The following is a 14,125-nucleotide window of genomic DNA, read 5'->3' as shown; positions in this document are numbered from 1 at the left end:
ACACCAATTTCCAAGGAATGAGAAAAAGAAACAAAGAACTGATACATACATATGATAAAATAATATGCACTTACCTTTTCCCAACAATTATTCTAAATATTCCAGATAGTTTTATATTGATAAAAATTATCATCATTTTAACAAGATATCCACCCAAAAATTGACAGGTGGAATCTGACAAGACATTTATATTGGGAACAGGCCCCCCAAATCTGGCCATAAACTGGCCCCAAAACTGGCCATAAACAAAATCTCTGCAGCACTGTGACATGTTCGTGATGGCCATGACGCCCACGCTGGAAGGCTATGGGTTTACCGGAATGAGGGCAAGGAAAACCTGGCCGAACCCAGGGCAGGAAACTGCTTAAAGGCGTTCTTAAACCACAATATTAGCATGAGCAATCTGTTCCTTAAGGACATGCTCCTGCTGCAGATAACTAGCCAGACCCATCCCTTTATTTCAGCCCATGCCTTTATTTCCCATAAGGAATACTTTTAGTTAACCTATAATCTACAGAAACAATGCTTATCATTGGCTTGCAGTCAATAAATATGTGGGTAAAGCTCTGGTCAGAACTCTCAGCTCTGAAGGCTGTGAGACCCCTGATTTCCCACTCCACACACTATATTTTGTGTGTGTGTCTTTAATTCCTCTAGTGCCACTGGGTTAGGGTCTCCACGACCAAGCTGGGCTCGGCACATTTACACCTATAAGATTGTTGAGAAGTTGTGAAGGTCTTATGAGGACTTAGCCATAGCAGAACAAAATTTCAACGTTCTACAGGATGGTGATCATGTTGCAGTCAGCATCCAAGCTGGAAAGCAATCAACTGAGTCTTATCAGCACTTACCTGTTTTATCAAACCCAGTTATGAGAACTGCATGATTTGCTTCTCCACTAGAGCAGTGATGCTGTATAATGCCTCCCAGATAATCTTGCCAGCTCACTGCATCTACTATGACTACCAAAGGGCCAAAGGTAAGAAGTGCTTTTGCCATTTCATCTTCTTGGTTACTACCAAAAGAGGAAATATTTGGTTAGAAAATTTAGTTTTTAAGGTAAAAATAACAATGATTTATATAATCTGTGTATGATTCTGAGTAGGTTTGTTTGCAGTTACAAAGGACCTAAACAAGGGAAGCTAAGTCAGAGAGATTGGTAGTCTATGGTTGGGATAGGGTTACAGGATATCAAGAACCCAAGCTCTTTCTGTATCATTGTGTTGCTATTCAAACGTCTCCATTTTCAGGGTCCATTCATGGTCCAAGATGGCTGCTGGGACTCCAGCCATTTAACCCATAGTTAAGACAGCCGGAAGTAGAAAGGAAAAGTGGTACATCTCTGTTGAAAAGACTTCCCAGAAATAACACGCAACACTTCCACATATATCTTCACGGATTTCATTGGCCAGAACTCAGTCATATGACTAAGTCTAGCTTAAAGGAAGATGGGGAAGGAGTTCTGTAGCTGGCTGGAAAGTTAGTGAAGATATAGGGCTTCTTTTATTAAGGAAAGTGGAAAGACTGGATATTTGGAGATATCTTGCCATCTCTGCCACACCGTGAGAATCAAGAGACTAACTTATGTTAGTCACTTTCAAATATAGAAATTATAGGGAAGGGCTACCCAAAAGTGGCTAATATAATTATACAATAGTAGAAATGTTAAACAAATATTTTAAAAAGACAAGAAATGTTAGGTTGCCAGAAGAACTAGGTGTTAGACTGTGAAGACTGCAAAATACACAATTATTGCTTTCAGACATGGACATAAAGTCTCATATTATACAACATTTGTCCTTCATCGATCTTACAAGTGAGTGATCAAATCATTATTGACATTTTTCAAAGGACAGCTTTCTGGGTGAAGGATACTGAAACAAGTTCCTAACAATTCAAGCCAGGAAGACAGCATTTTGTAGTTTACTGCTGCAGCAAGCCAGGGGTGGATTAGTGGCTTGAAAGAGTAAATAATCTTTCATGATGACCAGCTGGAGACCAGCTTCTAGAGAGGGAAACTGTCCACAGAGGAGCAAAAAGTTGACTGCATAATAATGGAATTTTTTGAAATAGAAACTATATACTCATTTTATACATTTATTCATGTTACCTATTAACACGAATAACTGCTTTTGAGATAAGCAGACATTTCTAATTTTGCTACTGTAAAACAGTTCATATTAACTAAGATGATCCTGAGACAGGCAAAATTGTAAAGTTTTTAAAAGGGTCATGATAGGTTACAGGTTTTTAATTATCCCACACCTGGGTTCAAATTCCAACTATACACTGCAGCCCTTCAACCTACTGTGAAGAATCAATATAAGGATAAAATTATGGTATATAATTTTGCAAGACATGAATTATGTAGCATGCCCAGCACATAAGTTATACTCCAAGTTTACAATAAGGATTATTTATTTCCCTCATTTCTAACTTATCTAATAACTAATTTTGTTCCTCATAGGATTTAGTGTATAAAGTATATCTTATTGTATCAAAATTCTTTTGAGTATTTCCTGATTTAAACATGATATATATATATAATAATCTCTCTATCAACCAGAACACAGCTGTCTCCACCAATCTGCGATAAAAAGGATTACTGGAAGTTCATCTCATCAAAGATTCAGTTTCAGGGACACCAGGAGAAAAGCAGAAAGATCAAGAAGAAGGAATACTTTTAGAATGCAAAGGGTAACTGACATTGCATAATCAAAGAAACAATTTAGTAATAATCCCTGATTTGGGCTAGAGCTGAAGAAAAGATATCAAAGATTAGAAGTGAGAAATAGAATGACAAGCCTCAGTCATAAGCAGAGGCAAATGTTCCATCTGGCCCCAGAATTGAGTGGCATTGTTATCATTTGTCTTTCAGACAGATGTCAGCTTTTACGAGTTCAAATATGCTCCAGACAGCATTTTAATTTTCATTATTAACCCAATATAGAACTACTATCAACATGTACATTGTTGATAATGGCTATATTATCAAACATTGATTCCATGAGTTTACTATTCATTTCACAGATTAATAATTTCCAAAACCTACAGTCTTCAAAGAATTTTCCTAAATTTTATTGTCATCAAGATGCAGCAATGAAGGCAAGTCTGGCCTGTTACCAATACTTCATGATGTAGATTTCCATCTCACCTTCCCTAGAATTCAGTGCGTTATACCGTGTCTGAATTTTTCTGACTGTTGTTATACGTAGTAGGTTCCTACAGTTTTTGTTTATTTACATGGTCATTCTCATATTCTAGTTTGAGTTCTCAAATTTCTGGGGTCTGATAAAATTCATGAAGAACCCTGGGGGATCATTTTGCTTTAAAATTAGATTATATTTTTATGTTTTAGAGGATTTTTTCCCTTCTTAGATGTGTTCAGGTTCTGTACAATATTTTAAAGAGTGTTTGACTGAAAACCTAAGACCTCATGACCTTACCAATAGTGTTGGGAGTAAAAGCACAAGCTTTGAAGTTGAACAGATATGAGTTCTAATCCGACTTCACAGTTTATGAGCTGTATGGCCCTCCCTGAGTCTCAGGCATCCACCTTATATGGAAATAATATTGTTGAAGTACAAAGGACCAGGTCTTGTGCCCAGTTAGAGCAAATGCTTTGGAAGACTTTCCCACATCCTCAGGCTGTCACCAATGCAATGCACACTCACCCAACTTGCAACAATGAGATCCTGCAGCCCTTTCCCTGAGCTGTTTTCCTCCTAGAATCCGGAAAGCAAGCCTAGTCCCCATCTCTATCCCCAGCTGCACCCTCAACTAATGAACCAGGGAAGACAACAATCATCAACTTGGGTGGGATGGCACTGAAGTGTACATTTTACCCTGGCCGCCAGAGTTCCCCAGCAGGACTAAGCACGAGGTTAGCCACAGCACTAACTGGCTTAATCGAGAAACCCTGCTGCCCTGGTTCTCTCATTTCCCCACCCCACTACCAGTCTTCCCTGGGATCACTTCCTAGGTGTTCCAACTGAACTCTTGCTGTTTCCTTCTAAATCTGTTCCTGTCTTAGACTTTCAAGTTTCATTAATGGTAATTCTATTTTTCAGTCATTCAGATCAAAAGGCCAGGAATCCTCCTAGACTCCCTTCTCTCTTATCTCCTCTCCAATAAAAAACTGTGTAGGGCTTTACCCTCTGTTTGGGGTATGAATCTATACATACCCCTCATCTCTCATCTCCACGGCCATTCTTCTAACACCCTGCTCTAAGGCTACTGCTTGGGGACTGATACGGTTTGGCTGTGTCCCCACCCAAGTCTCAAATTGAACTGTGTCTCCCAGAATTCCCATGTGTTGTGGGAGAAAGCCAGGGTGAGGTAATTCAATCATGGGGGCCAGTCTTTCCAGTGCTATTCTCGTGATAGTGAATAAGTCTCATGAGATCTGATGGTTTTATCAGGAGTGTCGGCTTTTGCTTCTTCCTCAGTTTCTCTTGCCACTGCCATGTAAGAAGTGTAAGAAGTGCCTTTCACCTCCCACCGTGATTCTAAGGCCTCCCCAGCTATGTGAAACTGTAAGTCCAATTAAATCTCTTTTTCTTCCCAGTCTCAGGTACGTCTTTATCAGCAGCATGAAAATGGACTAATACAGTAAATTGGTATTAGTAGAGTGGGGCATTGCTGGAAAGATACCCGAAAATGTGGAAGTGACTTTCAAACTGGGTAATAGGCAGAGGCTGGAACAATTTCAAGGGCTCAGAAGAAGATAGAAAAATGTGGGAAAGTTTGGAACTTCCTAGAGACTTGTTGAATGGCTTTGCCCAAAATGCCAATAGTGATAGAACAATAATTAGGTCCAAGCTGAGGTGGTTTCAGATGGAGATAAGAAACTTGTGGGAAATGGAGCAAAGGTGATTCTTGTTATGTTTTAGCAAATAGACTGGCAGCATTTTGCCACTGCCATAGAGATTTGTGGAACTTTGAACTTGGGAGAGATAATTTAGGGTATCTGGTGGAAGAAATTTCTAAGCAGCAAAGCATTCAAAAGGTGACTTGGGTGTTGTTAAAAGCATTCCATTTTAAAAGGGAAACATAAAAAGAGTATAAAAGTTCAGAAAATTTGCAAACTGATGATGCAGTAGAAAAGAAAAACCCGTTTTTTGAGGAGAAATTCAAGCCAGCTGCAGAAATTTGCATAAGTAGCAAGGAGCCTAATGTTAATCCCCAAGATCATGGGGAAAATGTCTTCAGGTTATGTCAGACACCTTTATGGCAGCCCCTCCAATCACAGGCCTGGAGGCCCAGGAGGAAAACGTGGTTTCATGGGCTAGGCCCAGGGTCCTCATGCTGTGTGCAGCCTAGGGACTTAGTGCCCTGTGTCCCAGATGCTCCAGCCATGGCTCAAAGGGGCCAACATAGAGCTCAGGATGTGGCCTTGGCAGCTTCTATTTGGGGTTGAGCCTGTGGGTGCACAGAAGCCAAGAACTGAGATTTGGGAACTTCCACCTAGTTTTCAGAAGATGTACGGAAATGCCTGGATGCACAGGCAAAAGTTTGCTGCAGGAGCAGGACCCTCATGAAAACCTCTGCTTGGGCAGTGCAGAAGAAAAACGTGGGGTGTCTGACCCTGAAAGAGTCCCACGGGAGCTGTGAGAAGAGGGCCACTGTCCTCCAGTCCCCAGAATGGTAGATCCACTGACAGCTTGCACCATGCACCTGGAAAAGCCGCAGACACTCAATGCCAGACCATGACAGCAGCCAGGAGGGAGGCTGTACCCTGCAACGCACAGAGGCAGAGCTGCCCAAGACCATGGGAACCCACATCTTGCATCAGCATGACCTGGATGTGAGATCTGGAATCAAAGGAGATCATTTTGTAACTTCAAAATTTGACTGCCTGCTGGATTTTGGCATTGCATGGGCCCTGTAACCCCTTTGTTTTGGCCAATTTCTCCCATTTGGAATGGCTGTATTTACCCAATACCTGTATCCCTATTGAATCTAGGAAGTAATTAGCTTGCTTTTGATTTTACAGGCTCATAGGCAGAAGGGACTTCTCTTTTCTCAGATGACACTTTGGACTGTGGACTTTTGGGTTAATGCTGAAATGAGTTAAGACTTTGGGGGACTGTTGGGAAGGCATGATTGGTTTTGAAGTGTGAGGACATGAAATTTGGAGGGGCCAGGGATGGAATGATATGGTTTGACTGTGACCCCACCCAAGTCTCAACCTGAATTCTGTCTCCCAGAATTCCCACATGTTGTGGAGGGACCCAGGGGGAGGTAATTGAATTCATGGGGGCTGGTCTTTCCCATGTTATTCTCGTGACAGTGAATAAGTCTCACAAGATCTAATGGGTTTATCAGGGGATTCTGCTTTTGCTTCTTCCTCATTTTCTCTTGCTGCCACTACGTAAGAAGTGCCTTTTGCCTCCCGCCATGATTCTGAGGGCTCCTCAGCCATGTGGAACTGTAAGTCCAATTAAACCTCTTTTTCTTCTCAGTCTTGGGTATGTCTTTATCAGCAGTGTGAAAACAGACTAATACAGGGACAGTATGACCTCATCTCCTACTAGTCTTGTCTTTTTTCTCCACACTGCAGCCACAGTGGCTTCATCATTGTTCTAACATGCGAGACACGTTTCTGCTTCACGATCTTTGCATTTACAGCCTCTCTGCTTGCAACAATTTTCCCCCAGATATCTGCGTGGTTAAGTCCACACACTTCTCCACATCTTCACTTGAACATAACCTTTTCAGTGAGTGAGACCTGCTAGGCAACCCTTTCTCAAATTGTACACTCCCCCTACTACCAGATCTTCCCTCTTCCTCCCACTGTTTTCTTTTGTTCTCTTTGGAAATTATTACAGTTAACATGCCATATGCATTTTTATTTTTCATTGACTGTCTGTCTCAATTACTAATGAGGGCAAGGTTTTTGTCTGTTTTTTTCTTTGCCAAATTCCCAGAACTTAAAAAAAAGTCAGTAAATATCTGAATGAATACATAAATCAAAGAAAGATCTTCCTGCAGTCAAATGCTATCAGCTTAGCATTGTACTGTTAGAGTTTAATCTTCAATATAAACAAGAGATTTTGATCGGGACCTCTTCCTAATGAAAGGCCCAATGCCAATAGCTCCTGCATTCTCTCTTTCCCTTAATTCAGACTAATGCCTATTATTCTTTTGCTGCTTCTTAATTTTTTTTTCAATTTCCTACCATGACAAGGGATTCCCTTAATCCCTTTTAATGATATTTTGTAAATCTAGTTTTTGCTTGTACACATCCTTCCCTTACACTCTCAAGGAAGTCAGTTTATAGGGCACACTTTCTCATTTTAGAAAGCACATGACCTTTACCCCCAAAGGAGATGTTGACCAAGGTACTCAGTGACCCTGAACATTTCATTATAAGTCCTACGCAGCCTGCCAGCTGTGGAATTAAGGCTGGCTGGTACATGGTTCCTAGGGTCACCCTGAGGACCCTTGTTGCAGACCAGAGCTGTGTTGACAACCTGCCAGTTCTCTGGCACACTTACGCTCATTTAAACGGGTACATTTTGTTCAAGGATGCAATTTCACCCCTGATTTCTTTCAGATCCCCTGGGTAGATACCATCTGGATCAAGGGATTCTTTTATATTCAGGACCACTAAGTCATAGGGCATTCTGTTACCTTATCCAAATTTAATTTAGTTCCTCTGTTTTCTCTGTTTCAAAAGACTGCGAAGTTCCCATCATATATTTTCTTAATGAAGCCGGGAGTTGGTTGGGTCTCCCTTTGTCCTTTTCACCCATGAACTCTGTCAAATGATCATGATGAGTCTCCAGCCAGCTCTGTGTTTTTCATGTGTTTTAAAGCATTTTAATGATTGTTTCCCCCAAAACTATCCAAAGTTATCTTGCCCTCCAATCCCAACACAAGTCCTTTCCCTCAGCCTGTCTTTATCTAACCCTACATTCCCATCATGCTTATAGTGTATGCTACATAATTTATCTTCAGTAATATATGCTTCCTTCTTGTTTCTAATCTGAAGTTTTGTGTTACATTTTTCAAATGGCTGATGTCTTGAAAAATGCAAAGAACATAAATGGTATTCAAAATATGCTTCCTGATATGTAGCCTGTGTGACATTAGCTGCACAAAGCAATTCTGGATGGACTCACCATTAAGATTGAAATATGTTAATGGTATTATAACACCTAAATTTGGTAAGATGAAGGTGGTAAATATAAATATAAATTATGCACTAATAATTTATAAGTATAATAAAATATAAAATATAACAAATAAATATACATATAAATTATACCTTAAACAGAATTTAAATTTTCATTTCTATTGCAATGACACTTGGAGAAATTAAGTAGATTATAATTAAGAAACAACATTTACATACATTTCAGTTGTAATTGCTACTGTTTGCTAGTAAAGTAAGGTTTTAACAACATTAAGAGTATCAGTGATGCCTTCCAATCCAAATTATTAACTAGTCAATAGATCATGAAATTTAAAAATATATAAAGAAAAACAATAATATAGTAAGACTTTACCTGAAGTCCATATGCAGAATAACCTTTGATTGAAAATCCAGAATGTGACCAGAAAAATACTGGCACAAGACCATTTTGGTGCTTTAAAAGGATATTCTGAATCTTTCATCCAGTTTTACTTGGCATCTAAAAGAAAAACAAATCACTGAAAAAGTTTACTGTCAATTGTTTATAAATCAAATAGGAACTTACTTCACTGTGTCAAAACAGGTTCAATTTCACACACCTCCATCACGTGCATATACTTTGCATTCTTTTGCTTTTCTTTCTTAATTTTTTTTTTTTTTTTTTTTTTTTTTTTTTTTTTGAGATGGAGTCTGGCTATGTCACCCAGGCTGGAGTGCAGTGGCGCCATCTCGGCTCACTACAAGCTCTGCCTCCCGGGTTCACGCCATTCTCCTGCCTCAGCCTCCCGAGTAGCTGGGACTACAGGCGCCCGCCACCACGCCCGGCTAATTCTTTGTATTTTTTTTTTTTTTCAGTAGAGACGGGGTTTCACTGTGTCAGCCAGGATGGTCTCGATCTCCTGACCTCCTGATCCGCCCGCCTCGGCCTCCCAAAGTGCTGGGATTACAGGCGTGAGCCACCGTGCCTGGCCTGCTTTTCTTTCTTGAGACAGAGTCTTGTTCTGTTGCTCAGGCTGGAGAGCAGTGGCTTGATCTTGTCTCACTGCAACCTCCACCTCCTGGGCTCCAGTGATCATCCCACCTCCATCTCCCCAGTAGCTGTGACTACAGGTATGAGCCACCACACCAGGCTAATTTTTTGTATTTTTTGTAAAGACCAGGTCTCACTCTGTTGCCCAGGTTGGTCTTAAACTCCTGGACTCAACAAATTCACCTGCTTTGGCCTCCCGAAATACTGGGATTATAGGCATGAGGCATTGTGCCCAGCCTATACTTTGGGCTTTTAATATTATAAATTAAATCTATCCAGAACAAGATGCTTGTTCTGGATAGCCTAGACATTTGGAGTCAATATCTTTTCTTCTCCCTTACTTCTCTGTATCTCACAGCATCCTTTTGTAGATCCTCCATGGATCTAGTAACAGTCTTGTCATCTTTCTCCTAATGGTGCTATAGGACAACTCACTTTCCTCCCAGTGCTTCTGGTTCTGCCAAGTCCTTCAGACTCCATTCGGTGGTTTATACACAGGCAATGGGTAAGCCAAGCATTCTTTCTATCTTCACTTTTATGCCATTCATATAGCATGTGTCAAATACTTCATAGTTATCTGTACAAAATCCTCCCTTTTTGAATGCTAGGCTAATGAAAGGGAGGAGACTCATAATTCTTTGCTGTATACAGTGTGTACAAAGCACCTCCTGGAATATGTGATTAAAAATGCAACCAATGGATAATGGAAGAGAATTCAGGTTTGGGGAACTCTGGCTTGATGATGTTTTACAGAACCCAATAGCACCCTTATTGGCAAATTTCATGCAGTTGATATCGGATCTGGGACACTGTGAGGGCAAGTCCTAAGAACACTGAGGGACACTGGGGTATACTAAGCAAACCCTACTGTGAGAGGCCAGGGAATGAAGGTACAACTCCGTCTCAGCTACTGACTTGGCAACATGATCTCACCTTTCAGGCTTCATTTCTTCATCTATAAAAAGAGATACAGGCTGGGCACGGTGGCTCATGCCTGTAATCCCAGTACTTTGGGAGGCTGAGGCGGGTGGATCAAAAGGTCAGGAGTTCGAGATCAGCCTGGCCAATATGATGAAATCACATCTCTACTAAAAAACCAAACCAAACCAAAACAAAGCAAAACAAAAACACCAAAAAAATTAGCCGAGTGTGGTCATGGGCACCTGTAGTCCCAGCTACTCAGGAGGCTGAGGCAGCAGAATTGCTTGAACCCAGGAAGCAGAGATTGCAATGAGCCAAGATTGTGCCAGTGTACTCCAGCCTGGGTGACAGAGTGAGATGCTGTCTCAAAAAAAAAAAAAAAAAAGAGGTAAAAGATTAGTCTCTAATTCCCTTTTAACCTTAATATTCAGAAATTCCATGAAAATAAAAAAATCATATATTCTCATCTTTCTGGGGAATTATGAGATATTCAGATTTGCAAAAAAGCATGTATATACTAAGAAATGTCAAGAAATAAATATAAATATTGCTCTGAAGACAGACTTCAGATTTTCCCCTTTTATTTCTTGACAATTGCTTTGCCTAGAAATGATTCTTTTAAATATTCTGATTAATTACTTCAAACTTTGATCATCTACATTTCTGAGCATGGAAACATTATTTAATATATGTGAACAAACTGTCTGAATTTTGAACACACAGTAAACAAGCAAAAAAGGAAATAAAGAGTTTAAAAGGCTGAGAGACTAGTCACCTTGTTTAACCAGTTCAAAGCATTGAGAGTAGAGCCTCCATTGCAGCCATAATTAGTATACGAACAGTCAATGACCTGCTGGACACTTAGGTCTTCCAGGGGCTTCCCTTTTATTGCATATGCAGATTCCACTGCCCCCACCACGCTGAAGGCCCAGCATCCTCCACACTGTTTAAAAATAGAAAAAGGGGTAGTATTTATAGGGTTTAAATCAACTTACCAACATCTCTAAATATAACAAGTTATCAAATCAAGTAATATATATGCCTATCCTCTAGATTTTTAAATTGAAAAAAAGAGAAAACCAAAAGTCTCTTCTGAGCATCATTTAATTATTAGTTCATGTTGTCAGCATTATTACTATTCTAAATTTGGCAATGCAAGGTAAGGGTGAATTTTTAGAGACTGAGGAAATACTTGGGCTAACTGATGATCTTCTAAAAGACTATTCAGTTCACTGAATATGTGACTTCTCTTTGTAGGTGGCTTTTCTGCTGGAGAGCGTGTGCTGACTCCCACTCCATCTTTCCATCCCCCTTGCTTTTTTCAGGACACTCTGCTTCCATGGTCATATACCACTTCCATCCTAAGGGTGAGGAGGGGAAAGATGTATGTTGTGCTCATTATAGTTGATGGATATAAGAGAATTAATAAATATTAAGGAATTACTTTTTAGGCTATAAAGATACTCTATTAAGTATGCTTATAGTGGATGCACATGAAATGTCCTAAGGATATAAACCCATATTAGTCGTTACTCCAGTATTAGCTGCCAATCATGCTGATAGTGGATCTATTAACTTGCTTTCACTTAACAAACTAGAACAAAAGAATAAAAGAACTAGTCCTGAAAGAAAGAGAGAGACAGAGGGAATGAAATTAGGGATCATAGGATCCCGTAAAAGGAAGAAGGATCCACAGAGAAGGCAGAGGAGAGTAGGATTTGAGATTGGATGAAACTGACATAACCAGAGGGCCATGTGTGGCAGAGTTAAAAGGAATGACATTTGGATATCTTTGCAGAGTTAAATTTTGAGCAACTTTGTGGCTTTACGTGCTCTTTTAAAGGTTATATCTCTCGTGCCTATGGCATAGTGAAAACACTCACTATACAGCAGGGTCTGCAAACTTCAACAAAGGTGAACACAGGGTGGCTCACGCCTGTAATCCCAGCACTTTGGGAGGCCAAGGCAGGCAGATCATGAGGTCAGGAGTTCAAGATCAGCCTGACCAACATGGTGAAACCCCGTTTCTACTAAAAATACAAAAATTAGCCAGGCATGGTGGTGCGCACCTGTAATCCCAGCTACTCAGGAGGCTGAGGCAGGACAATCGCTTGAACCTGGGAGGTGGAGGTTGCAGTGAGCCGAGATCACACCACTGTGCTCCAGCCTGGGTGACAGAGCAAGACTCCATCTCAAAAAAAGAAAAAAGAAGAAGAAAAAAGGTGAATACAAGCTGCTGACACCACCCCTATAGCCAGTTTTAGTCAAGCCACAAGGGCAGTTCCTGCTTAAAAAAAAAAAAAAAAAAAATCTCTCGAATATTCCTTTAATTAAAGATCCCTAATTAAAAGTTCCCTCTTTAATACACTGTGGACGATTTTTGAAAGGATTCTATTTATGTCTAATACACATGTTAGTACAAATCCAGTAATAAAGCAAATGATTTGGTGGTAAAAGTTAATGTACAAAAATGAAGATAGAATCTGAGAAGCAAAAATCACTCTAACTAGACATTGACTGAGAAACTGCTGGGACCGAAACACTTTCCATACAAGGGAAGGCTGAATGATCTGTTGAGGTTTCCACTGCAGACAAATTGAGACTATCCACCTCTCGTTATGGGTTTGACCTTCCCTAGTTGGCAGGTATTCCCTATGCCAATAGTGAGGGGTGCAGACAGGTAGGGGATGTCAGCAAAGCATGCACACACCCCTCAAACATCTGCCAACTAGGTGGGCTCACTACATGCATTATAGGTCATTGCCACCCACATCTGCTCTTACCACTTTCCTTCCTATTTCAAAGGCACCTCCTTCCACCACTTCAGAATAACTCACAAGCTGCAGCCCTTCCAACTCCCATGTCCTCAGCAAACTTTGAGTCTTTTTTCAAGGTAAATTGCTATATTCATTGCAGCACTTACGTATTTCTTAATCAGTAAGCATGTTTAAACTGTGCTACTGTGTTTATTAGCTTTCTGTCTTTTAAAAAATAGGTCATTGATTAAGTTCCTAGGTAGCGTGACCTAACCTCATTTCTCCCATAATCCCTGTCATGTTACTGCTCAATTCTGCATAGGTGGTGATTTTCTGGAATGTGTCACGTTATGACTGAACTGACTACTGACTATACTTTTAAGACCCACAGATTCAAAGGCATATGATCCTGTGAAGATGGGGGCAGGTTTTCTGATAGAGCTTGCAAGATGAGTCTTGAGAAGCCAGGAGATTTAGCCACTCTGTTGGTAAATTTATCCATTTTCATTTTACTTTTTCACTTTTTTTTCTTGAACCATTTAAGCCTTTAATGCTCATGTTTACCTTCTCCAGTCTTCCATCTGCTATTGTACAGAAAGCTTGGTATCTATGATACAGCTACTGGGAAGTATCCCTGAGTTACTATGTTGGTGGCAATGACAATTAGTAAGAGGACATAGCTTCAGGAATAAAAGTCAGGGCTTTAACATTTGCCTCTCATTCCTCTAGAGATTCTCCTTTCATTGTCATTTTGAATGACTTAGATGTGATTTTCCTGGAGAAATGATGGGTTCCATTACAAGTTTGATTAAATTTGACATCAAAGCTGCTTTTCAATGCTTAGATGATTAGAAAAGAAGAGGGATTTAAACTTACTGTCTGCTGGTTTCTCACTTGTGTCACAACATGCTTGTCCCTCCAGTCAAATCTTAACGGCCAAGACACATTGGGGATGGACATATGTACTTCTGCTGAGTATCTGGGAAACTTGGAAGGTTTGCTTCTTAAATAAATGGCTGAGTAGAAACATAAAATGAGAAGACAACCAATATTATATTACAATGCATCATATTATATGTAATATATATTTGTTATATATAAAGACAACCAATATTACATTATATTACAGAGAGACAACCAATATTATATTAAAAGACAACCAATATTATATTCTATTATATCTTTGGGATTCTTTGGGAGGAACTTTTAAAGAAGAAACAGTAGCGTTCTAGTAGACCTGCTATTTTAGATTTTTCCTTTGTGCTTTTCTATAACATA

The 14,125-nt window shown here is 40.0% G+C and overlaps 1 protein-coding gene across 1 annotated transcript in view; it reads right to left on the bottom strand.

The window, feature by feature from the left end:
• CTSO (cathepsin O) overlaps positions 1-14,125 on the bottom strand; it is a 30,647-nt gene that overhangs the window by 5,173 nt on the left and 11,349 nt on the right. The window contains 6 exon segments of the mRNA XM_017871048.1: positions 852-1,015; positions 8,509-8,591; positions 8,593-8,631; positions 9,222-9,227; positions 10,867-11,034; positions 13,724-13,863. Coding sequence (XP_017726537.1) covers positions 852-1,015; positions 8,509-8,591; positions 8,593-8,631; positions 9,222-9,227; positions 10,867-11,034; positions 13,724-13,863 — 600 coding nt within the window.

The sequence above is a fragment of the Rhinopithecus bieti genome, unplaced genomic scaffold, assembly GCF_001698545.2.
Source record: "Rhinopithecus bieti isolate Rb0 unplaced genomic scaffold, ASM169854v2 scaffold_3878, whole genome shotgun sequence".
Taxonomy (NCBI): Eukaryota; Metazoa; Chordata; class Mammalia; order Primates; family Cercopithecidae; genus Rhinopithecus; species Rhinopithecus bieti.
The sequence above is the reverse complement of the archived record's forward strand: the minus strand, read 5'-3'. Positions and strand labels throughout refer to the sequence as shown.